This window comes from Ovis aries, chromosome 10 (assembly GCF_016772045.2).
Source record: "Ovis aries strain OAR_USU_Benz2616 breed Rambouillet chromosome 10, ARS-UI_Ramb_v3.0, whole genome shotgun sequence".
NCBI lineage: Eukaryota > Metazoa > Chordata > Mammalia > Artiodactyla > Bovidae > Ovis > Ovis aries.
In genome coordinates this window covers 76,381,610-76,408,369 of record NC_056063.1, presented here as the reverse complement: position 1 = coordinate 76,408,369, position 26,760 = coordinate 76,381,610, and the positions used below count along the sequence as shown (strand labels likewise).

The following is a 26,760-nucleotide window of genomic DNA, read 5'->3' as shown; positions in this document are numbered from 1 at the left end:
GTTAGAACAAGAGAAGCTTTTCGAGAATGCAAACCTGTGCCTGTGAGTGAAAAGCCCCCAAACCCCCTGAGGCATTTCATCCTAAAGAATGACTGGGATTCTGGGAGAGAGCACAACCCCCTGAAATGTAATTAGAATCGTGGGCATGGGAGAAAAAAACTGCCTAGGTGATGAACTATGCCAGACCCTTAGACACACTAACTGGAGAATGGCATTATTTTCAGGGGAAATTCAAGTAGCTCTACTAACGAAATGTTAAGTTTTAAGGATAAGTGTAAAAAGTAGTAGTAGCAAATATTTTTTTAAATATATAATTTTACCAAAGAATGTATGTTTTCCATTCTTTCAACGTATTTATTGAAAGCATACCATGAGCTTACACTGTAGGCAGGATAAATCACCATTACAATTACTATGTGAGTTATGGAAACTCTAGTTAGGTGACTAGCTCTGCTTTTGTGGTTAATATTAGAAGCTTCTGAATCAAACATCTGCCTTATTAACGTATTTGGTACCAGTTTTCGCCTTATTCTGCTTTCAAACTTCGTGTTTAGAGAATTTTTTTCACAAGCTTATGCCCCATTTTCAGTTCACGCCTCTCTGAAGTCAAATACGCAAACACACACACAGAGCAAGATCTGTTCCACAGGTCTCGACTTCCACCCATACCCGGCACTGAGACAAAAGGACCCTCGCAAAGAAAGCTATGTTTTCTTAATAATAACAGTTGTATAAACATAAGGTCTTCTCAGTTAAAGGGAAACCGACATCAAAAAGCAGTAAAACACAGAACCCTAAACCCCTCTTTCTTTGAAGAAACCCGTTTGAAGCGAGGTGTTTCTAGTTATGGGTGAATGAAATGAGAATTCAGCCGCAGCAAGCGGACATCCAGTCCTATGGAGGACTAATTAAATCCATCTGAGGAGCTGTATCTCAAACCGCCTCACACATTTCAAAGGAAAGCACCCGTCTGCCTTTTGCAAAGACATCAAAACCTTCAGTCACAAATGACGCACATCGAGGCTCTATGACAATGCTGTTTTCATGGGCTACAAAGCTCCATAAAAAGAATATTAAGAGTTTACACTATTTCATTACTGAAGAATCAGAGTTAGGACATGTTTACTTATCGCTACCTGAAATTTCTTTCCAGCTTCCAATTCTATAGTTTTCTGGATCTTCTCCAAGATCTCAAAAATAACACAGGAGATGCGTCAGTATTTAAAGTGCTTCATATATGTGCTGAGCGGAAGTTGTTAAAAAAATACATGAATTAACCATGATTGCATGGTTATTGCTTTCTTTTTGATACATAAAACCAGGATTTTGATGTTCCATTAAGATTCTTGAGTAGTTAATAAAAGATCATAGAGGGTGCACAAAACTTTAAAACCTCACTGGTTTGACAAAATATCCCATTTAATAGCCATTATTTGGGCTCTAAAGTGGTAGGGGAAAAAGTTATATTCAGAATTTGAAATATTATCCCAACAGAATGAAGCCGCCTTAGTGTCTGTGTCTATCTCCCCAAGCCTGTCAAACCTTCTGTAATTGGTTGTGAGAAGCTCATATACAGAGGAATCACCCTTTTAAAGCTGCATCATTTTTTTTTCTTAAGAAAGAGTATTAGATGTGACAGTAGGTAAAAAGCTCCCAAATAGGAGAAATTCAATACTTTAATTTTTTTCCCAATATATTATAGAGATAAAACTAACACCATCTGCATGGATGCTAAATTTAAGTGTTTCTTTCCATTGCAGAGAGCTCAATATAAAGAGCAGGACTAGCCATTAGGAGACCCGGGGCTTCCAGCCTTGCTCTCTTTAATCACCCAGCAATCCTGGGTGTCCCAAATGTTAGTCGCTTAGTCGTGTCTGACTCTTTGCAACCCCAAGGACTGTAGCCTGCCAGGCTTCTGTCCATGGAATTCTCTAGGCAAAAATACTGCAGTGGGCAGCCATTCCCTTCTCCAGGGGATCTTCCCAAACCAGGGATCAAAACCGGGTCTCCTGAACTGCAGGCAGGTTCTTTACTATCTGAGCCACTAGGCTCCCCAGGTGGTGCTAGTGGTAAAAAAAAAACAACAAAAAAAACAAAAAACAAAAAAAACCCTGCCTGTCAAGGCTGAGTATGCAGTCGATATTTATCCTGCATATAACCTCTTCATAAAAGTGTTTTGTTTCCTCAAAAGCACACTACTGTATATAGTAAGCAATTTTCTTTTTAACAAAAATGAATGCTTTTCAACTCAACTGGTATCTTGCAAGGAGGTGGGTAGTTAGGGCTGTTCTTCTCCATGTGGTTACATGGTAAGACTGCCATCTCCCATCCCCTAAAGGAGGGGCATGGTCACACGACCCGCTGTTGCGATGGGATGGAACATGAGAGGAAGGATGCTGGCTGAAGCTTCAAGAACCAGTCATGACTCGCCATGTTCATTCTTTCCCTTGGTCAGAGCGACCAGCAGCATGGCAGCCCGAGCCTCCTGGTCAGGAAGAGCCCCAGCACACACACAAAGGACATTTAACATGTCAGAGACAAACTGTGGGCGTTTTAGGTCCTTGCAGTATTAGAGCAGCTGTTACTCACAGAATGTTCCAGTTAATCTCAAATGGTATAGGAAGCTCTCTCCCCACCTCTCCTCCTCTTCGGCCCTTCCTCCCCTCCTCCCCTCCCTCTCTCTCAACAAATACTTCCTGAGAACTACAAGGCATAACCACCAAGGCAAGGTTCCCATCCTTATAAAGATTATATTTTAGCGTGAAGAGATGGAACTTAGTCAAATGGAAAAAGAAAAACAGAAGGTATATAATTAAAGTTTATGATAAATGCAATGAAGGAATTAAATCCTATCATATGATAGCAAGTGACTAATTGGCCACTTCAGAGACCTGAACTCTCTTACTGCTTCCCCAGGTAAAAACAATGCCAAAGGCAAAGCAGTAGCCATCAACCACAAAAGCTCTCAACTTCACCATCTGACATCAAGCAAGTGTTCACCGAAAATACGACACAAATTCCGGGAGATGGTGAAGGACAGGGAAGCCTGGTGTACCGCAGTCCATGGGGTCGCAACAAGTCGGCCACGACTGAGCGACTGAACAACGACACAAATCTATTCATTCCTAACAGTGACCAAGGTACAGAGTCTACTAATCCTCACAAGTTATCGACTTAAACACAATTTAGACTTTCTAGAAATCTCCGTCCATCAATAGTATTCTCTAAAACATACTTCTAAATTGCTCTGATAAGAGAGGGCTAGAATTAACAAACAACTCAGAATGTTATTACTACTCAACAAACGCTGTGCAGCTAACTCTACATTTTAAGTCTCTCTACTGTCGATGTATTTTTTTCTCACTGCCAAAATAATCGGAGCTGAGGATACTAGCACCTCCTATTTGCAATGGTGCCTCAGTGGACCCTAAGACGTCTCCTTCACCCTGCACTCCTGCAAGTACTCTCCGCAGCGTAGCCCAAGGGTGTTCTTTCTCACAGGCAATTCTGATCCAGTTTCCTGAAGGAAGGCCTTCTCTGGTTCTCCCTGCTCTCCAGATAAATCCACACCATTAACACAAAGAGTCGGGCACGACTTAGTGACTGAACAACAACCGATTTTCAAAACTTTTCAAACAGGATATGCAGTGGGTATCTATCCTGTATTTAACCTATTCATAAAAGCGTTTTGTTTCTTCAAAAGTACCATACAGGTATAGCAGGCAACTTTCTAACAAAAATTAATGTTTTTTTCAACCCAGCTTGTATCTTGCAGGGAGATGGATCAGGGCTGTTCTTCTCCACGTGAACACGTGGCAAGATTTCTGTCTCCCATCCCCGCATCATCGGGCCTCTGCTCACTTCATCTTGGTGTCACCCCTCACACCTCTCCTCTCACCACCTTCCCTCCCTGCCACCAAGTCCCCTACAAGCTTTCCACGTTTCAACTCTTCCATTTCCCCAGACATATCGCACAATCTTTTAGCCCTTTTTACAGTTTTTACGTACGCTTTCAAACTCTGACCTCTTGCCCTCCTCTCCCCTCCCCAGGCGGACTTCCACAGGACTCAGTTTGGCCTTTGTCTCCTTCCTAAGTCCACCCACAGGCACCGCATGTCCAGGTCAGACCCCTGCCCCACACCAGGTGGCCTCCATAGCATCCACCGCTCCCTGGCATCATCACTCGTTCTACCTGGCACAGCCCTTATCTAAATAGTACAGAGAGAGACTTCCTTGTCTCGTTCTAATATATTATCATTTCAGCCTGTTCAAAGGTATCTTCATGGAACAACTGATTACTTTGGTCTCTTCTATAGAATATGTGCCTTGTCTCGGTTCAGTTCAGTTCAGTCGCTCAGTCATGTCCGACTCTTTGTGACCCCATGAATCGCAGCATGCCAGGCCAACTCCCAGAGTCCACTCAAACTCACGTTCATTGAGTCGGTGATGCCATCCAGCCATCTCATCCTCTGTCGTCCCCTTCTCCTCCTGCCCCCTATCCCTCCCAGCATCAGAGTCTCTTCCTCAAGCACAAAATTAAACACTTCATGTACGTTGAAGGACAGTCTTTGTCCTCGTCATCCTCTACAGATGACAAATTTCATAGTCAGACATCACCTCTCTTGATTACTACTGGTTCTCCAGGAACTATGTCATTTGAAGTATCCAATAAATGGCTATGAAACTATATTACAGCTAAATGATAAATGTAGAGTGGCTACAAATATACTGAAATTCATCTAATGGTTGAGTCACTCAGCAAAGGCACTCAACTGTTTTCTTCACTGTTTATTTATGTACAATAAGTCTGAGAGGCCATCCGTATCATGACAAAATAAATAAAATGACTTACAATAAATTTTTGTGATAGAACTTTTACCAGTGCCCATAAAAGGCTACTCAACTACTATGGATTATCTATAAGTGCTTATAAAATTGAACTGAACTCAACCTGAATATCTGGTGTCCACACTGAAAATTTGATTCCAAACAAAATTTATCAGAAAGTGGCTGAAACCAGGCAGTAACACCAAAAATCACTTGGAGTTTTAATAGCATTTGCCAACCTTAATGTTATAACAACCAATACCACTTAGCTTTTCATTTCCAAAGTAGCTGGCTTTCATAACTTCTTTTTCCCCTTCACTGGGTCACATAACAAGTTACTTCACTCTTGAGCACAACACGACTGAGTCACTCAGGAGGGTACAGGTGTAGCTATGCACCCCATTAGACAAGCAATTTTCCAGATTACATGGGCAGGAGCCTCATCTTTTTGTGAAATCTAGTCCTATGGTTCACAAGTGCAGTCCCAGACCCACTGAACCAGGTGGCATTTAAAAAGTAAGCAGATCAAGCTGGGCATGATGTACTCTTCAGACTTTATTTTTCTACCATCTTGTTTATTTGACCCCCTCCTACATTCAGGAATAAAATATTCTTTGACACAGAGGAAGAGAGACAGATACAATAATAATGTTGTTGTTTTTCTTTTTTTCCTAAGGAGGGTATTTGAAAATTATTTTTTTAAAGAACAATCATGATTCTTACCATGTCCCTATACAAATTCTAGTACCTACATGATTTAGCATTACTCTGCAAGTGAGATAAAAACTAGATTATGATGTAAACTGCAGGTATAAACTTTGCCTGGAGAAGGAAATGGCAACCACTACAGTATACTTGCCTGGAAAAGTCCATGGACAGAGGAGCCTGGCAGGCTGCAGTCCATGGGGTTACGTGATTGAGCACGCACGTGTGAGGAAGGTGGAAGGAGATGGGTTGGTAACAATAAACTAGTAAAACTAAAAAGAAAAAAGATTCTTTTCATTAATATTTGAAAACATGAAGAAAGGGTTAATTTGTACACAAGATTATGTATTGGTATATGCTAAGTTCCTTTAATTCTTCATCTTTTTGAAAAATGTTACATAAAAAATACTCAGCTCCACTTAAAACTACATTTTCAAAATGTTCTCTAAATATCAAAACAAACTCTGGTGGAATGTTTTCTTAGTCAGGAAATCTAGAACAAAATGCATAGTGGTAGAAAAAATGAGAAAGAGTTGGCTATACTAGAGAAAGAAAAACCTCACACAATGCATATATAATTATTTCTTATTATGCATCCATATGTAATTATTATTTTTTATTCTTATGCTCATCACCATATTCTTCCTTTGAGAAGAAAAATATAGGGTGGTAATTTCAATAATATGACTATTACAAAACATTTCCCTCCCTCCACCACAGGCATCTCAAGTTGAGACAATTTTACATCAACCAAAATGAACATTAAAACAAAATGCAAGCACAAACAAAATCTTTTAAAACAAAACGAAAGCACAAACAAAATCTTGTAGATGCAATATCTTATGTATTTCAAATCTTGTGTTGCTCTAAAAATTACTACTTGCTTGGATAAGACTGTAAAATTACCATGAAAAATCAGTACTTTGAACTTTAACACAACTGGAAAAGTATGTTAACATCCACAAGAGTAGTAAGACACTGAAAATGCTTTCTGACAAACTAGTCTTAACCAGTATCTCTAATTATACACTTTGTGAAACTGTACATTATGTAATACCATGATTTATTCACGCTCTTGTGATGCCTTCTGGGCTGCCTTTAAATGGAATGATTTGACCCTCAATGTTTAACACAAAGAAACTTCCTATTATCATGAGACCAAACTGTTCTGGCTAGAAGTGTATTATTCCTTAGATTAACAAAGATGTGTCCAGAGTCTAACAGAGCTAATTTTCCAAGCTGGTGCTACTACTTCTTCAAATTTTCTCTAGCAGAAGTACTTTGTAAAGTGAGATGCAGAGAGGTACCAGTTCACAGGCCACGGAATCATATTGATACAAGTTTAATTTTGGATCCTACGTTTCTGTGTGACTTCGGCTTTAGTATTTCCGAACGTCAGTTTCCAACTCTTCTGTCAACTAAAGCTAATAACACTGACCTTGCAGTTTATCGCTATCTCATTTAGAACATAGGTCAAGTGTTTAACACAGTGCTTGAGACAAGGCACAAACTAATCAGCTCAAAGTAATCAGCTGTTTCATGAAGATACCTTTGAATAAGCTAAAATAAGTATCAGAAAACAATATAATTAGAACAAGACAAGGAAACCTCTAACTATACTATTTATAGAAAATCAGTAACAATAAAGAAAGCAAATATTCCCATAATAAAAAGTCAAAATTATCTATAAAAGATGTCTCTGATTTTTCCACAAGCTTTGCTCTCCCACACCAACAAGTCTCAATGTTTTTCCTTACCTTCTTACACTGTGAATTAGACTCAAGTCCTGGCTTATGCAAAAATCATGTTCTAAATGGTTATTCATTAGTCATCTCAGCCAAGGAAAACTTGCATCTTCCTCTACATCCTTCCTTTCCCCCAGGCAGATGACTGCTTTCTTCTTTCTTTCTCATGGATTTAACTAGTTGAAGGCACCTCCATTAAAGCATTTATCACTGTATCTCAATCACTTTCAAGTCTCCTTACTCTAAGTGAGACTGCTTACCTGGCTATCTCTGAGGGAAACTGCCATGAATTCATCTTTTCCTTCCCAACACAATACCATGTTCATATTAGCAATTTTTCGCTGCTTCCTTGGAATGACTTTCTAGAGGTAGAATTAGTAGGCTGAAGAATATCAATGTTACCAAATTGTTTAGTAGACAGGGTAAATAAATATATATTCCTATTTAATTTGTCTTTTAGTTGCTGACATCTAGCCAATGGCACCCCACTCCAGTACTCTTGCCTGGAAACTTCCGTGGAGAGAGGAGCCTGGTAGGCTGCAGTCCATGGGGTCGCTAAGGGTCAGACACCACTGAGCAACTTCATTTTCACTTTTCATTTTCATGCACTGGAGAAGGAAATGGCAACCCACTCCAGTGTTCTTGCCTGGAGAATCCTAGGGACGGGGGAGCCTGGTAGGCTGCCATCTATGGGGTCACACAGAGTCGGACACGACTGAAGCGACTTAGCAGCAGCAGCAGCTGCCCAGCAACTATTACTTGGAAAAATTATGTGAAATATTATTTGAAAGGTAAAATACATCCACCACAGTAACAAAAATATAAGTAAGTCTAAAAATACTTAAATATTTGTGATAAAATACTCATGATAGAACTGAGGTTCTGGATAACCCAGATGTTTAACTTTTTGAGGAAATATCAGCTTGTTTTCCAAAGTGGTTGCATCATTTTACATTTTCACCAACAGTGTGTGAGGGTGCCAATTTCTCTATATCTTCAACCCTACCTGTTATTATCTGACTTGCTTACTGTAGCCATTCTGATAGGTGTGACGTGGCATCATCTCACTGTGCTTTAGATCTGCATATCCCTGATGACGAAGGATGCCGAACACCTGTGTATTTGCTTACTGACAACTGGATATTTTCTTTCAGAGATGTCTGTTTAGGTTCTTTGCTTATTTTTATACTATATTGTCTTTATTATTAAGTTTTATTATTGTCTTTAGTATTAACTGTTCCTTACGCATTTTAAATGCAAGTGCTTTGCTGGATATATTATTTGAAAATAGTTTTTTCCATTCTGTGGTTTGTCCTTTCAATTTCTTGCTAGTATTTTTTGAAGTAACGTTTTAAATTTTGACAAGCATCAAAATAATTTTTTTTGATGCTTGTGCTTTTGAGTCAAATCTAAGAAAACAATGCCACATGCAAGGTCACAAAGATGTACTCCTATGTCTTCTCCTGAGAGTTTTATTGCTTTATCTCTCATACTTCATATCTTTTATCCATGTGGGATTTTGTTATATTAATTCAATATGAGGTAAGGACCCAACTTCATTCTTCTTATACATGGATACCTAATTGTTCCAGCACTACTTGTTAAAAAGGTTATTCTTTTCCTACTGAATAATTTTGGCGCTTTTGTCATATATCACCTGACCATACATTTATGGACTTGCTTCTGGATTCTTAATTCTATTGATTGATCTGTAGGTTTCTTTATGCAAATACTGCACGGTCTTGATTTCAAGACAATTTTATAATAAGTTTAGAAAGGAGGAAGTGAGTTCTCCAACTTTATTCTATTTTTCAAAATTATATGGTCTATTCTGGATTCTTTACATTTCTATTTGAGTGTTAGTATCCGCTTGAATGTCAGCATCAATTTCTGACAAAAATGAAGCTTGGATTCTGATAAAAATTACATTTAATCTATAGACCAATTTGGGAGGTACTGCCATCTTTATAATGTTAAGTCACTCAATTCATGAACTAAGTCACTTCATGAATTTTCAATAGCTTGAAGATTTCACAGTATAGGTATTGCACTTCTTTTGTTAAATTTACTCCTAAGTATTTTATTCGTTGGATGCTTTTGTTAATGAAATTGTTTTCATAATTTTATTTTTGGAGTGCTCATTGAAAGTGAGTAGAAATACTATTGATTTTTATATATTTTGTTTCCTGTACCCTTGCTAAACCTGTTGTATTATTTGTAGCAGTTTCTTAATGGCTTTTGTAGAATTTTTGACATACAACAGCATATAATTCTGTAAATAGAGATTTTTTATAATATTCAGCAATTATAGTTTGCTGCTGTTCCAAAAATGAATCTTTGCCATTTAACTTTTAGTATAAATTTTATCAATACAAAACTTAGTTGAAACTGAAAGAATGAAAGGATTGTGACCACAATTTAAAAGTGTAGCAAAGTTTTATGCCTATCAAAAAGTTAAGTTTTGATCTGTATATAAGAAGCAGAAAAAAAAATCTCATTTAGGAAAATAAACTGAAAAGAGATTTTTTTTTAAGTGCTGTTTTTCTTGATCTTAATATTTAATGTTATTTTAGATCATTTAGATTTTTCTTTATAACCATTAACATAAAAATTACATTGATATGACAAAATTCAATAGTCTAAGGATTCTGATTATTATTAAGAAGCATTTCACAAGGTCCATAGAGAAATTTCTATCAGTCATTCACTGTAACAAAGAATCTCTAATTCATTAGGAACACTACAACTTTTTTCTAGTTTATTAAGTGCTGTGTGTGCTCAGTTGGGTCCCACTCTTTGCAACCCCACGGACTGTAGCCTGCCAGGTAACTTCATCCAGGGAATTTTCCAGGCAAGAACACTGGAGTGGGTTGCCATTTCCTGCACCAGGAGATCTTACTGACCCAGGAATCAAACCCATGTCTCTTGCATCTCGTGCACTGGCAGGTGGATTCTTTACCACTGAGCCACCCAGGGAACAGTTTATTAGTAGTTAACATGAAATACTGGGCAAAAAAGATTTTTTACAGCATGTACAGTGTTCATTTTTACATCCTTGGGAAGCCCAAATTCCCAAGCTAATTTTCGTCATGTCAAGAGTACTCTAACATTTTTCTTCCACATGAATTTAAGTCCATTATCTTTAACATCAACACATGAATGTTTTCCAGTTTTGTGTTATGCAGAATAAAAGAGAAATGGGAAACATCCTGGGAATCCAGAAGGCAGTCATGAAAATACTATAAAAGAAATTTGTTTTTTACATATATGAGTATATCACCTTAATAAGCTAAATAATATCTCAGCCTTGTACGTATCAGGTTCTTTTCTTCTTAATGATGCTATTCATTTTGACACATATTCAGCGTCAGAATAAAAACCTATAATACATAAAATATCTTTTACTGCTTTTTCACTGCTTGCGTTATTTCCCCAAATTTTCATCCTCCTTACTGAAAAATTTTTCAGTAAAATACTAATTTGCAATGGCCTGTATCAAATTTGTATGAAGTCTGATAAAATGTGTCAGAATTTTCTTCCGTTTAAAGGTTAAATAATATTTCCTTTCATGTATATATTTTGCTTATCTATTCACTTGGCACTGGGCCCTTGGGTTGGTTCCACTTCTTGGCTATTGTGACTAAGACTCCTAAACATGAGAGAGCAAGTATCTCTTCAAGATCCTGCTTCCAACTGTCTGGGATAAACAGCTGGCAGTGGAACTGCCGGACCTTATCAACTTTCCACTTTTTACATAGACCACAGTACTGTTTTCCACAGCAGCTGCATAAAGGATGCACAAGGGTTCCAATCTCATCTATACTCACCAACACTTACTATTTTCTGGAGCTTTGTTTGATAGTAGCCATCCTAACTGCTATGAATTGGCCTCCAATTATAGTTTTGATTTGTGATTCCTTAGTAATTAGTGATGTCAAGCATCTTTTCACATGTTTATCGGTCATCTGTGTATCTTCTTTAAAGAAATGTCTATTCAAGTTCATTGCCCATTTTTATTTATTTCACTTTATTTTTGGTAATAATTTAGATTTTTATTGTAGTACTTTTAGCACTACTAATAACCAACATTTAATTTGCTCTGGACAACATTCCAAGCTCTTTAGATATATCATTTCACTCTATCCAATTAAAAGACATTATACTTTATCTCCATTTGATAGAGGAGGAAACTGAAATTTAGGGGAATTAATTTCCTAAGAGCATACAGCTGTTAACACCAATCACAACATAGTGTCCAAATCACTCCATTATACTGCCTAATTGTCTCTTTCTTAATAATTCTTTTATTTATCTACTAATGTAGATATTTTTAACTTTGTAATAAGTCCTTTGCCCATGTTTAAAACAGATTGCTTCTGTGAGTTACTTTATATATTCTGAGTAATATGCAAATATATCCTGCATATGCAAATATTTTCTCTCATTCCATGCACTGCCTTTTCGCTGATTTTGATGCACATAAGTTATAAATGTTGACGCAGTCTAACTTAGCTATTTTTCCTTTGTTGCCTATGCTTCTGATGTCATAACCAAGAAATTATAAAGTCCAATGCAATGACTATTTTCTCCTAAGAGTTCTATACCTCTAGCTTTTTCATTTAGGTCTTTAATACATTTTGAACTCCTTTTGCATAAGGAGTAAGATAAGGGTCCAATTTCATTCTTTGGCATGTGGATATCCAATTTTTCTCAGTACTATTTGTTGAAAAGACTGTCCTTTCCGTATGGAATGGTCTTAGCACTCCTGTCAAAAACCACTTGATTACTTATCCACGGGTTTGTTTCTGGGCTCGCTATTCTCTTGGTCTGTGTGTCTGTCTTACTGGTGTTCATGCTGTTTTGATTACTGCAGTTTTAAAATAAAATCTGATGTCAGGAAGTGTGTGAGTTCTCCAACTTTGTTCTTCTTTTTCAACATTGTTTTAACTACTGGGGGATCCCTGAGATTCCATATGAATTTGTGGATTTTTTTCTATTTCTGCAAAAATTCTGTTGGGATTTTGATAGGGATGACACTGAATCTATATGCTTTGAGTATACTGACATTATAGCATACATTAAGTCTTCAAATCCATGAACGTGAGATGGCTTTCCATTTATTTGTGTCCTCTTTAATTTGTTTCAGCAACATTTTATATTTTCCAGAGTGCAAGTCTTTGTCCTCTATGTTTAAGTTTATTCCTAAGTATCTTACTCTTTTTGATGCTATTATAAATGGAATTGTTTTTGCTTTGTGTATTTTAAAATCTTACATAGATGATATCATTAAATATTGATATATATTTTTTTCACCTCTTTTTCATCATTATTATGGTACATGAAATATTTCATTATTATTATGGCACGCTGAAACTGTAACAACATGTACAAGAAAGACATGGTACCTTCACGAAAGATGTCATCTCTAGAGAGGAAGAGAGCACAATGGGATGATGTAAAGAAGAGATTTAGCTGTATCTACTAATTTTTTCTTTTTTTAATAGGAGACCTACATAGAGATTTATAAATTTGCTATATTTTCCTCATTTGAATTCTTATTTTTTTTATTTTAATGAAATAAAAGACTTTCAGAAAACATGAACACATTACTGTGAGGAAAACAAATGTGTATTACCTCTTGCGTCATTAACCTAGACTGTCACCTCTTAGCTAACTTCCTACTGATGTGGCAGAGGGTGATCTAGAAAAACAAGTAAATGGTCACAACTCTCCCTTCTGAGACTCTAAAACCAGGGGCTCCCCACTATTAAAATCTAATACCAATGAAAGCCTTTACTACTGCATACTATTCAACTTGTCTCCTTTCATAACACTGATGCTAAATGAAGCTCAGTCCAAATATGGTCAGGAAAAAGGGATATACTATCAGGAATACTCAACTTTTATTATGCCTGATGCTTCTGATAGTAGCTAAGCCAATACATATAGGAAGTAGTTTTTGATACTATATATCAAAGTGGATATTTTCCAGGGAAATTTTTAATGTATTAATTTTGAGGGGTTTTTTTTTAAACACATCATGAGCTGAAAAGTAAAATGAGGTTAATTCTACAACAAAAACTCAACAGATATCACTTGAACTGTGCCAATGATCTATAGCTTTCCAACATGGAATCTGAAACAAGCACAGAGAAATAACAACTCTTAGACATAAGCTGGGCAGTTTTCTTATTAAGGCAAGGCACTGCTTAGAAAAACACTGTATCAGATTAACAGTAACACTTCAGTGGTGACTCAGTACAGAACTGAAAATTATGCTAAGGCCTACATTTTTGCAAAGCTAACCTTCCCCTAGGAAAATACTATACTACATTATCTTTTAATATTCAACACATGTAATTTGCTACTCAATTTGATGCACAGTTAAGTGTCCACTTACAGAGCTATTTTTCAAATGATCATATAGATAGGAGAAATATAAAGAATCATATAAGTTCATCACAAAATACATCATAAGAACATGGTTTAACTCCATCACAGTTTTATTTTAAGACAGTTGAGTGAAATATCTTAGTAACAAATGCTTTAGCAATTCTGGCATGTAGATGAATCACAAAATTTAAAGACAAGCAAGAGTACTAACACAACACTGCAAAATAATTATACTCGAATTAAAAAAAAAAAGAAAAAGAAAGACAATCAAGGAGACCAACCTTAATTCAGAAATTGATCTCATTTACTTGTGACATAAAAATGTCACCTTCTCCAGTGTAACAGCCTTACACTTATCTAGTACACAGTAGGCATGCGATAAGTATTTGCTGATTAAATGAATTCTCATTATTTCTCACTTGAAGTATTTTTCTACCTGGGATAAGAATCTACCATATATATCAAGCCTCTCCAAGTACTGTTTCAATGAAATTACATTATTTTGATTTTCATATCCAGTTTAAATTTTTTGATGAAAAGTCATTTCCTCCCCCACCTGGTAAAATGACATCTCAGTGCAACTCAGCCATGAGAAGAGAAATGTAGATTAATACTCATTATGAGCATGCGTGCTAAGTCATTTCAGTCATGTCCAACTCTCTGTGACCCTATGGACTGCCACCCGCCAGGCTCCTCTGTCCATGGAATTCTCCAGGCAAGAATACTTCAGTGGTTGCCATACCCTCCTCCAGCGGAACTTCCCAACCCAGGGATCGAACCTGCATCTCCCAAGTCGCCTGCATTGGTAGGTAGGTTCTTTATCACTAGCACCACCTGGGAAGCCCAATATTCACTATACTAATATATATAATATATAAAATCAACATATAATATTCATTATACTAACTATACAACTAGATAGCAGCTTCTGTGGTTCATGCTGAAAGTTAAAAAGGACCCAAGTTAAAATAGTTACTCCTGGGAATTCCCTGGCAGTCCAGGGATTAGGATTTAGCAATTTCACTGCCAGGGCCCAGATTCAATCCATGGTCAGGGAACTAATATCCCACAAGCCATGTGGCCTAAATAAATAAATAATAAAATAGTAACTCTTTATGGTATTTTTCTGGCAATTTTAAATCACAGGATTGAAACATGTCATTTATACCATAGTATAAATCTTACTGCAACACCGTTCAGTTCAGACCAGACTGAAAATAAAGCAGTCCTCTCATGGGTATGACTCAAGGGGTTTACGTCTTCTAAACAAAAAGAATGTCACTGTAAGGTAAATTCAGCATAAAGAAAGTCCAACAACAAGAAATCTCAAGAAAATGTTATATGAGGCTTTAAGTTACTTGTCTTAAAAGAAACAAAGCTATCATGTACTTGGAATTATTGTTAAAGATGCTCTTCTCTATAACAAAGGCAGAAGTATTCCTTCTCAATAACAACAGAAAAATAAATCAGGTAACAGGAAGTGGATTTAGAATGTGACTAAGTCTGAGAGTACATTTCCTCATTAACGTAAGAGGTAAAAATTTCATTTCCATTCAGCTTCCTAAAGAAGACGAAAACAGAAACACACCTATATTGTATATGTAAAAGATGAGACTCATGGAATGTGCTAAAATTGTTTTAAATATTCATAGATAATTTCAAGATAGTCAAAAATTTAAAAAAAAAAAAAAACAACGACAACAACTCACGGAGAATGTTGGCCCACTTTTGGATGCTATGACAGTATGAATTTCGTCATGCAGTTTCACTGAGAGCTCCCAGCTAGCCACTTGTGGTTTTACAATAGGCACTCTAAAGTTGAAAGAAAAGATAGAGTTAATAATTTCATATTATTCTCTTTGAGTAAACTGATTTTCCTTTGACATTAAGTGTACAGAGTAAAACTGCCAAACACTGTATTCGAGAACATTTCAAAAGGTTCTATTCTTGGAAAAAAGGTTTAAAATGCAAACTAGAGAGATGAAAAGCAAAAAATAGCACACACAAACACTCCAAAGACAGCAACGGTCATTCTGGGGAAATTGTGGTACCATCATCTGTTCTATGAATCTGAGTTGCCTAATTTTTACATTCCTTCAAAATTTAACCTTCTTTAAGCATTATTTTGTTTTCAGTATTTGGTTACTTTTCAAGACTATTTTTCAAGACTATTTTTAAAACCTTATAATACTAATCTTCTTTCTCCAGCTTGAGTTAAATTTGTATGCAAACAACTGCACATGTATTTAATTTGATGAGTTTGGACATATTCATTCACTCATGTTATCTCACCACAATCAAGGTAATAAAACATAGCTATCATTTCCGAAAGCTGCCTTATGTCCATGTGTTTTGTTTCAGTTTTTTGTTTGTTTGTCTGGGTGAGAAAACAGCGTCAATGATGCTAATCTTAGCACACAGGTCTTTTCTTGTGATGATCAATGGTACACACTCCAGAAAAATTGGGACAAGCAGCCTAAGACAAACAAACATTTCAGAATACAAATGTTTCTCCCAATTTTTTAAGCTAACAAAATTTTAATGATTTAACCTCATTTAAGTAAGGCATATTTACATTATTTATATTGACTAAGCACCAAGCATGTAGTATCCAGACTCTGCCTTAAGTCTTAGTTCTAAAAATAGGTTGCAGGACAACATCCTCTGAATTTCAAAGGAGTCTCTATGTAGTCAATTTAAAAAAAGCTACAAAAACTGTAACTAGAATCAAATCACCTCTAGTCACAATGTCTAACGGAGGATGATTAATAATTTAGGTGAATATTTGTATTCAGAACACTCTTTACTGAATTATTTTTTGGAGATGAAGGAAATGTTTTTAACACTGCTGCTGCTGCTAAGTTGCTTCGGTCGTGTCCGACTCTTTGCGACCCCATGGACGGCAGCCCACCAGGCTCCCCTGTCCCTGGGATTCTCCAGGCAAGAACACTGGAGTGGGTTGCCATTTCCTTCTCCAATGCATGAAAGTAAAAAGTGAAAGTGAAGCCGCTCAGTCATGTCTGACTCTTCGCGACCCCACGGACTGCAGCCTACCAGGCTCCTCTGTCCATGGGATTTTCCAGGCAAGAGTGCTGGAGTGGGGTGCCATTGCCTTCTCCAGTTTTTAACACTACACAGATGAAAGTTAAAGAAAAGTTTTTAAAAATGCATCAACAAATCAAGAATGATGCACACTGTAAGTCTGGAAAACTATTTTTTGGCTATTTGAAGAGGGCTGTTTGAGAGGATAGAGCTTCACATATGATAGCTTGAAAGAACAACAGGGGCACACAGAGGAGGAGGAAGAGAGAGAAGGCAAACGGGGGCCAGGAGGAGCGGGAGGAGCAGCGAGAGGAGGGGGACTCTGTGACCCAGCTTGGCCTCTGGGCATCTTTTCCACCGGGCACTTGTTTATGCCTGTCTCACCCACTGGCCTGTGAGCTTCTAAAAGCCCAAAAGGTGTTGTCACTCAGTCGTGTCCGACTCTTTGTGACCCTACGGACTATAGCCTACAGGCTCCTCCGTCCACGGGATTTTGCAGGCAAGAGTACTGGAGTAGGGTGCCATTTCCTTCTCCAGGGGATCTTTTCGACCCAGGGATTGAACCTGGGTCTCCTGCATTGCAAGTAGATTGCTTACCCTCTAAGCCACCAGGGAAGCCCAAGATCATGCCTTACTTTTCTGTCTCCAAACCCCATTGCAAGCTGGGGCGGGAGGGCTGAGGGTGGAGGTGAGCACGAATCAGAGGAGCACCCACTAGGTGCCAAGCCCCTCAGAGGCACGGCCCGTCTCCCCAGGGACACAGCACCAGCTGCCGAAGGAGAGCTCCCAGGCTCGACTTGGCTGCCTGCGACTACGGGGGTGACCTCACAATGCTCACCTGACTCACCTTCAAATGAGGTCAACACCCCCGTCCGTCCCCCGCCACCAAGGAGTATCACAATGACAGATTGCTATGCGATCTGGCTTTCTGGAATCTGCTCTCTGCCACAACTGGATCACTCTCCTGTTCAGGACTGTTGTGTGGTTTTCTACTTTACATCAGGATAAACTTCAACGGAGCTAGTGGTAAAGAACCCACCTGCCAATGCAGGACATGCAAGGCACACAGGTTCAACCCCTTGGTCGGGAAGATCCCCTGGAAGAGGGCGTGGCAACCCACTTCAGTATTCTTGCCTGGAGAATCCCATGGACAGAGGAGTCTAGAGGGCTGCAGTCCATGGGGTCACAAAGAGTCGGACATGACTGAAACAACTTAGCACACACACTCAAACCTTCATCAACCATCATTCAAGTTCCTTAAAATAAAAGAGGGCCCCACTCTTCGTTTTTATTTTTGACTATTCCCTGACTGGTATATCTGACTGGGGCAGGACCTTAAATTACTTCACAAAACAAACTGAGCTGAGCTGACAGGAGCAGCAGAACCAACTGCAGTGGTTACAAACTCTGGATCCAGTGACTCGAGAAGGCAAAAGAAAACCCAGCTCTGTCATTAAGCAGCTGTGACCTCAAGAAAAGTCTGTTTCCTTATGGATAAAATTAAGACAGTAATAGTGTCTGGGTCACAGTGTGTTGAGGATAAAATTAAATAATGCAGGCAAGTGTTCATTTTCTTTATTATTAGAAATATTTCATAATAAATATTTCATATTATCCCACCTCTAGGCCTATGGAGAAGGAAATGGCAACCCACTCCAGTCTTCTTGCCTGGAGAATCCGCATGGTCAGAGAAGCCTGGTGGGCTACAGTCCATGGCGTCGCAAAGAGTCGGACACGACTGAGTATGCACACTCAGTCACGTCCAACTCTTTGCGACGCCATGGACTGCGACACGCCAGGCTTCCCTGTCCATCACCAACTCCTGGAGCTTGCTCAAACTCATGTCCATCATGTTGGCAATGCCATCCAACCACCTCATCCTCTGTCATGCCCTTCTCCTCCCGCCTTGAATCTTGCCCAGCATCAGGGTCTTTTCCAATGAGTCAGCTCTTGGCATCAGGTGCCAAAGTACTTTTTATGCTTAAAATTTTTCACAATGCAGAGGCCCAGTAACTCTTTCCAGTAAATGTGGCGCCTCTGTTTCCAGAGGCATCTTGGGAAGCTGCTCATCCTGGCATCCTGCTCAAAAGCAGGACACGTTTTCCCACGGAAAGCAACCTTATGAATGGTGGCGAGATGTCATTGCTGCTCTTTGGAATCTAGCTGCTATTTATTTTTCTGTTGTTTTCTTTGGATCCACATCTGTTTCATACATGTTGGAACCTGCCCCGACAGGGACCTACAGAGCATGCAGAGGCTCTTTCGAGTTAAAAGGCTGAGGGTCTCATCTCAGCACGTTCATCCGACTAGCACTGTTACAGGGAACTCATCCAATCCTTTGGAGCCAAAACTTCCATGCTTTAAAATAAGGATCAGAGCAGGGACAGTGAAGTGACAGGGGAGGCTGCTGCTGCTGCTGAGCTCACATACGATGCCTGAAGCAGCAGTTCTCTAACAACATAGCAAAGAGGCTCCTCTGTGAAAGCAAGACCTTGAGACACCAAGAACACAGGGTCAAACAGTGGAATCTCTTTACAGGAGTTCATTCTTCTACAAACAAAATTTGTTAAGATTCCTTCTGGCTCTGAGTAAGTTTTAAAGTAATTTTGTTTTGGTTTTAAATAAAATGGATGGGTTTAGGGGCATACAAGCCCAATATAAATACCAATAAGTTCTTCAATGGAAATAAGCTGTAACTATAAAGTATAAACTATAAACATAGTAATACATACCAACCTGAAAGCATATGTGTTCTATCTCTGCAAAATTATTGAAACCACATTAACAATAATTACTTCAAAATACTGATATTAACTCCACCAGCACAAACATGTTCATAATGGTAATAATCACCAAAAGTTATATTTTAAATTTTAGAAAAACAATTATATTTCTTCATGAAATTCAAAACCGTCTGAAAGAGGACTTTATGAACAATTCCCTGAAAAGGTGGAGCAGGGCAGAGTCTTGGAGCTTTACGCAAGTCATCACAATAATGATACACAGAAAACAGTCTCCTTTCCTGATGTATGTGTCTAGTGAAAGAGACTGACATTTGATCAAAAATTCCATCTGGGCGACTTATTAGGTAACTGGAAAGCTGATATCATTTAAGCTACTACTTCAAAAACAAACACACAAAACAGTAAAAAGGAATTCATATAAACAGCTACTCACAAAGCAAATCAAATAACAGCTCTTATCCAGACCTGTCCACTTTGATTCTCATCTGCGAGTACAAATGTGTATGCGCAATAAAACTAAATTATCCTATATTTCATGGTAAAAGCTGTCAGCTGACTGTCACAAATGTTAATGGTACAACACTTAAATTTACTGGAATATTTTTTACTCAAAAAGGTGCAAGTAATACTAAGTCAAGCATGTTAGTAACACATGCCATTTGTTACAGCAAGTTTTGTGTAAACATAATGAGTAGCATCTTTTGTTATCAAGGATCATAAGCATCTCAAAACCATACTATCACACACTCAGAAACGCTGGTTTGCCATTGTGCCATTACCTATTTAGGGCTGAAACACTGAGTTAAAACAATGTTAGTGCTCAAAGAATCATTACGCGACCCTTCATCATAACTTTCACAGTGGGTGGTCTGTAAAATGATCAAGAATAATATGCGGCATTCCGCGGCCGCGGAGGTCAGCTTCTGCATACAAGTCTTTGCAGGAAGAAAAAGGCCTTCAGAAAAGTGGGCCATTCATCTGCACCAAGTTCAGAGAATTTCCAGCACGGTGAAAAGATATGTTATGCAAGCACATAGATGTATTCAGTGGGGGTAGACAGAACCAGTTACATGGAGACTACAAAGGAGCCCTCCCATGGCTCATGAATAAGTCGAGGAAATGATCAGAAAAAAAAAGGAGAGAGATGTTTAGACAGATGGCCCACTTAAAATGCCTGAGACAGGGCATAAGCAATTTTAATGAAACTTTAGATCTAGCATATGAATTGTGTCTTATTTCCTCCGGGGGGGGGGGGGGGGGGAAAAAAAAAAAAAGAAAGAAAGAAAGCAAACCGAAGAAGACAAAAATTCAACAATTTGCTGAAAGCCCAGTTTTAGCAAGTTGGGATGGAGGAAGAGTCAAAAATAAAAGTTTTATTAGTGCAATAAATTCACATAAAATTCTTCACAGAGCCATCAGCCATCAGAATGAATATGAAAAAGCATGGAATGAACAGATTAAAAGAATTTTAAACAGAAGTCTACTGCCAAACCAAACAAAAATCTAAGCCTTATTATGTGAGAACTTACAACACTCCAACATTAAAGTTCATCACTGCAGAAGAAAGATAAAAGCAGCGTTTTCAGAGAACCTCTTCAAAGCTAGAACTTGTCATAGCGGAGGAACAGAACTCTGCCTGTATGCAATTTAAACTGTGTACGTGAGAATATAGGAGACTGTGGAGGAGAACGTGTATCACAAAATCGTGCCTAGAAGGAGTTAGGGAATATCCCCAAGTCTAGTTGCATTAGCAATACAAATAGGTACACAAATGACACCTGAATCTAGAAATGAACCACATTACTTATAATCTTAAGTATATTTTAATATTATGCAAACTACATTTTTTTCTTCCACCAATAAGGCTTTATGGTTCTCAGTCTGATCTCTAGGTACAATCAGTGACGAAGACAATGCTGGTAGTGCACAGCCATCACCTCGGCAGTGTCTGACTGATCACTACATGACCTGGGCCTCTCTGGTGGCTCAGTGAAAAAGAATCCACCTGCCAATGCAGGAGACATGGGGTCGATCTCTCACCTGGGAAGATCCTGCATGCCATGAAGCAGCTAAGCCCGTGTGCCACCACTACTGAGCCTGGGCTCTAGAGCCCAGGAGCCGCAACTACTGAGCCCACGAGCCTCGACTACTGAAGCCCATGTGTCCTAGAGCTGTGCTGTGCAGCAAGAGAACCCACTGGAATGAGAAGGCTATGCGCTGCAACTAGAGAGCAGCCCCCACTCGTCACAGCTAGAGAAAAAGCCCTCGTGGCAAAAAGACCCAGCACAGTCGAAAAAGAACCCAATTAATAAAATTTTTTTTTTTTAAAGTTACATGACCTCTACAAGTTACTATATTTCTTGTACATCAGTTTCCTTATCAGTAAGACTACTTAATTCACATGTTGATTAAATGAGATAAAAGGTGTAAAACGATTAGACAGGTGTTTGTCACATTAAAGGCTAATTAAGAGACACTATCAACATTACCATGATTTGTTTGGTGCAGTAACATGTGAAACCCTCCTCTATTGTTTCAACAACCTGCTATTCAATACTATACAATTTAAATACAGTGAAATTTAAAAATCTTAAGTTCCATCATTTATCTTTCCAATAAATCTGCCCCTTCCCAACAACAGTTCAACTATAAAGCTCCCCATAAACTTCAAAAAATACGTACTCCTGTGTGTGGTTTTTACCCAAAATAATGTTTCTGGAGTTCATTCACATTGACTCATTCATTCTTTTTTGGCCGCTGAGCACTTCTCTGTTGCACGCGAGCACATTAAATGAGTTTACCCTTTACTGACAGGCTTTTGTGTGGTTTCCACTTTGGGGCTCTCAGGAACAAAGCTGCTATAAATATTCTTTGTACAAATATTTTTTCAGGACTTATGTTTTCATTTCTTATGGGTAAATATATCTTAATCTTAAGAGTGGAAATTCTATGATGAATGTACATCCAATTTTATTTCTGGACTTCTATTCCACTGATCAACGCATTTATTCCTATGCCAGTACCACACTGCCTTAATTACTATAACCTTGCACTATGTTTTAAAATCAGGAAGTATGAATCCCCTCCCCCCCCGCCCCGATTTTGTTGTTCTTTTTCAAGACTGTTTTGGTTACGCTGAATCTCTTGCACTTTCACATGAATTTTGGAATGTGATTATTTCTGCAAAAAACACAGCTGGGATTTAATAGTGATGGCATCAAATCTGTATATCATCATTTTGTCTTCTGATCCATGAATGGGGGATGTTTATCCATTTATTTGTCTTTATTTAAACAATTGTTCTGTACAGTTTTCAGTACACAATCTTACACTTTAAAAAAAAATTTGCACTTAAGTACTGCATTCCTTTTGCTGCTACTGTAAAATAAAATTGTTAATTTTATTTTTGGTTCATAACACTTCTATTGTATAAAATAAAATTGATATTTATATGCCACTCTTATATTCCACAACCTTGTAAAAGTTATTCATTATTCTAATAGGGTTTTTTTTGTGTGTGTGAATTCCTTAAGATTTTCTATATACAAGACCATGTCACCAAAATTAGAGATGGTTTATTTCTTCCCCATCTTGATAACCTTTAATTTTTCATGCCAAACTGCCCAAGCCAGAAACTCCAGGAAAATGCTGAAAAACAAACAACAAACACCCATGTCTTATTCCTGACCTTAAAGGAAAACATTCAATTGTGTGCCAATAGATATGACGTTAGCTTTGGATTTTTCATAGATGGCCTTCATTGGGTTCAGGAAGTTCCCTTCTATGCCTAATTGGTTGAGTGTTTTATCATGAAAGGCTGCTTGATTGTTCCAAATGTTTTTTCTGCATTTCTTGAAATAAGTCTTTGGATTCTGCCCATCATTAATATGATTTATCACACCGAATGATTTTTGGATGTTAAGCCAACTGTGTGTACCTAAGGTAAAACTCACTTGGTTATGGTACATAATCATTTTATATATTCATGACTTTGGTTTGCTAGCATTTTGTTGAGGATTTTTGCATTAATATATGAGGGAGGTTGGTCTTTAGTTTTCTTTTATTCTAACATCTTTATCTGGTTTTGGTATTACGGTATAATAATACTGGCCTTGGAGAATGAGTTGCAAATTCTATCCTTCTTTTGTATTTTTTGGAGGAGTTTATAGAAGATGAGTATTAGTTGATTTCTTTCTAAATACTTCACTGAATTCACCACTGAAGCCATTATCCCTGTGTTCTTTCTAGGAAATTTTGTGAGGACTAATTCAATCTCTCACAGGTCTATTCAAATTTTCTATTTTCTCTTAAGTTAGTGTTGGTAGCTTGCATCTTTCTACAAATTTCTCCATTTTATCTAAGTTGGCATATAATTATTCACATTATTCCCTCATCATGCTTTTAATTTTCATAAGGTCAGTATGTACAATACTTATTTCATTACTAATTTAACAATCTGAGTCTCTCTTTCTCTTGGCCAATCTCTCTAAAGGCTTGTCATTTCCAGTGATCTTCCTAAGGACCAAATTCTGCTTTTCTTGATCTCTACTGTTTTTCTATTTTCGATTTATTTCCTCTCTAATGTTTAGTATTTTCTTCTCTCTGCTTGTTTTGGGTTTAGTTTGTTCTCCTTTTCCAATTTTCCTGAAATGGAAGATAAGGTGACTGACATGAGACCTTCTTTTAATTCACTTTCTTTATTTTGCTGCACTGGATCTTAGCTGTGGCATGCGGATCTAGTTCCTTGACCAGGGATCGAACCCAGGCCTCCTGGCACTGGGAGCACTAAGGCTTAACCACTGGACCACCAGGGAAGTTCTAAGATCTCCTTTTTCAATATGTGTTTATAGCTCTAAACGTCCCTCTAACCACTAGATGCATTTCACAACACGTTTTTTAATGTTCTGATCTTGTTTTAATTTCAAAATATTCTTCTAATTTCTTTGTGATTTCTTCTTCATCCCATTTGTTATTTAGGACTGAATTATTTAACTTCCACAAATTTGTGACTTTCACAGATTTCCTTTTTTGTTGACTTCTCATTTCATTCAACTGTGTTTGGAAAACATACTGGGTGTATTTCAGTCCCTTTACATGTACCAAGGCGTGTTCTATGGCCTGGCATACGGGATGCTTTACCGTGGAAAGTTGTCACACATGCACTTGAGAAGCTGCATGTTCTGCTGTTGAATGTATTCTTCTATATAGATATCGTCTATTCTTCTAATTTGGTTTATAGTGTTATACAAGTCTTCTGCTTTCTTGTTGATCAAGCCTAGTTCTATCCATTATTGAAAGTGGAGTATTCAAATCTCCAACTATTACTGGTGAATTGTTAATTTCTCATTTCAACTGTCGGTTTTGCTTCATATACTTGGGGACTGCATTATCAGGTAACATATATGTTCAGAATTGTTATAGCTTTCTCATGGATTGACTGTTCTATCATTATAAAATATCCCTCTGTCTCCAGTAACAATTTCTGTCTTAAAATTATAATTATACTAGTATTACAAATATAGTATGTCTGATAACTCTATCCTTTTACCTTCAGCTTATTGTGTCTTTGTGTCAAAGAATATTGTAGAAAGATTATATGTGATCTTATTTTTTTATCCACCATACTAATATCTGCCCTTGATTGGTGTGCTTACTCCATTTACATTAAATATACTTCTTCATTAAGCAAGATTTACATCTGCCATTTTACTTTTCGCTTTTCATATTTTTTTTGTTCTACTCCTCCATTATTTTTTTTTTCATTATTGTTTTAAGTAGATATTTTTCAGTGTACCATTTTAAATCCCTTGATGGTTCATGCACTATTTTTTAAAGCTATTTTCTTAGTGGTTACCTTAGGGATTACAATTTGCACCTTATATTTAAACACTATAGTACAGATTAATGCTAGTCATTCAGTCATGTCTGACTCTGAGATCCCATAAACTGCCGCCTGCCAGGCTCCTCTGTCCACGGGACTCTCCAGGCAAGAATACTGGAGTGGGTAGCCATTCCCTTCTCCAGGGGATCTTCCTGATCCAGGGAAGTGTCTCTTGCATTGCAAGTGTGTCTCCTGCATTGCAGGCAGATTCTTTACCATCTGAGCCACCAGGGAAGCCCGGACTTATGCTAACTTAATTGCAAAAGCATACAGAAAATTTGCTGCAATTGATAGCTTTGTTTTCTCTACCATTTGCCTTCTTGTTGTCATACAAATTATATTTGTACATATGATACAACTGTAAACTTAGAATTAAAATCACTGCATTATGTAATTCTTTTAAATAAGAAAAAAGGGGAAAAGATATGACTAAAACTACATTTATACTGTCTTTTATATTTACTGACATAGTAATCTTTAATCAGTGCTCTTTTTACTTCATACATATTTAAGTTTCTGTTAAATGTACTTTCATTTCACCTTGAAAAACTTCCTTTCATACTTTTTCTTGCATAGGTCTGCTAGCTTTGGTTTCTCTTATTTGTTTCGAAAGTCTTAAAGTCTCCTTCATGTTTAAAAGTTAGTTTTGCTGGATACAAAATTCTTTGTTGACATTTATTTTTAATTCTTCAGCACTTCATATATACCATCCCATTCTCTTTTGGACACCTTGGTATCTGATGAGGTGGGAGCCCTTAATCTTATTGAGGATCTCTTTTACATGATGAGTCCCTTTTCTGATGCTGCTTTTAAGATTCTTTTTGGTTTTTGACAGTTTGACTGTGATGTGTGCAGCTGTTGAGCTTTTTGAGCTTATTCTACCTTGGACTTTGTTAAGCTTACTGAATGTGCAGATTAATCTAGGATGTTTTCAAATCTAGGATGTTTTCAGCTATGATTTCTTTAAACAGTCTTTCTGCTCCTTGGACTCTCAGCATGTATGCCGAGATGTATGCCAGTACATCTCAGTGTCCCAAAGATCTCCAAGGCTCTGGTCATTCTTCTTCAGTTTTCTTTCTGTTCTTCACTTTGGATAATCTCAATTGATAGATCTTCAAATTTGCTGATTGTTTCTTCTGCCACTCAAGAAGAAACAATTATTGAAATCCCCAGTTCATTTTTCCACTGCAGGCACTGTACTTTCATCTCTAGAATTTTTATTTGCTTAAAAAAACCCATTTCTATATTTTAAAATTTATATATATTTATTTATTTGGCTGTGCCAGGCCTCAGCTGTGGCATGCAAACTTTTTGTTGTGGCATGCAGGACTCAGTTTCCTGACCAGAGGTCAAACCCAGGCCCCCTGGATTGGAAGGATGGAGTCTTAGCCACTAGGGAAGTACCAATTTCTATCTTTTTATT

At 37.6% G+C, this 26,760-nt stretch overlaps 1 protein-coding gene across 2 annotated transcripts in view; it reads right to left on the bottom strand.

Moving 5' to 3' along the window:
- PCCA (propionyl-CoA carboxylase subunit alpha) overlaps positions 1-26,760 on the bottom strand; it is a 378,551-nt gene that overhangs the window by 110,936 nt on the left and 240,855 nt on the right. For both annotated transcript variants that reach the window (XM_015098256.3, XM_060394658.1), the window contains exon 19: positions 15,380-15,482. In XM_015098256.3, coding sequence (XP_014953742.2) covers positions 15,380-15,482 — 103 coding nt within the window. The remainder of the gene's footprint in view (positions 1-15,379; positions 15,483-26,760) is intronic.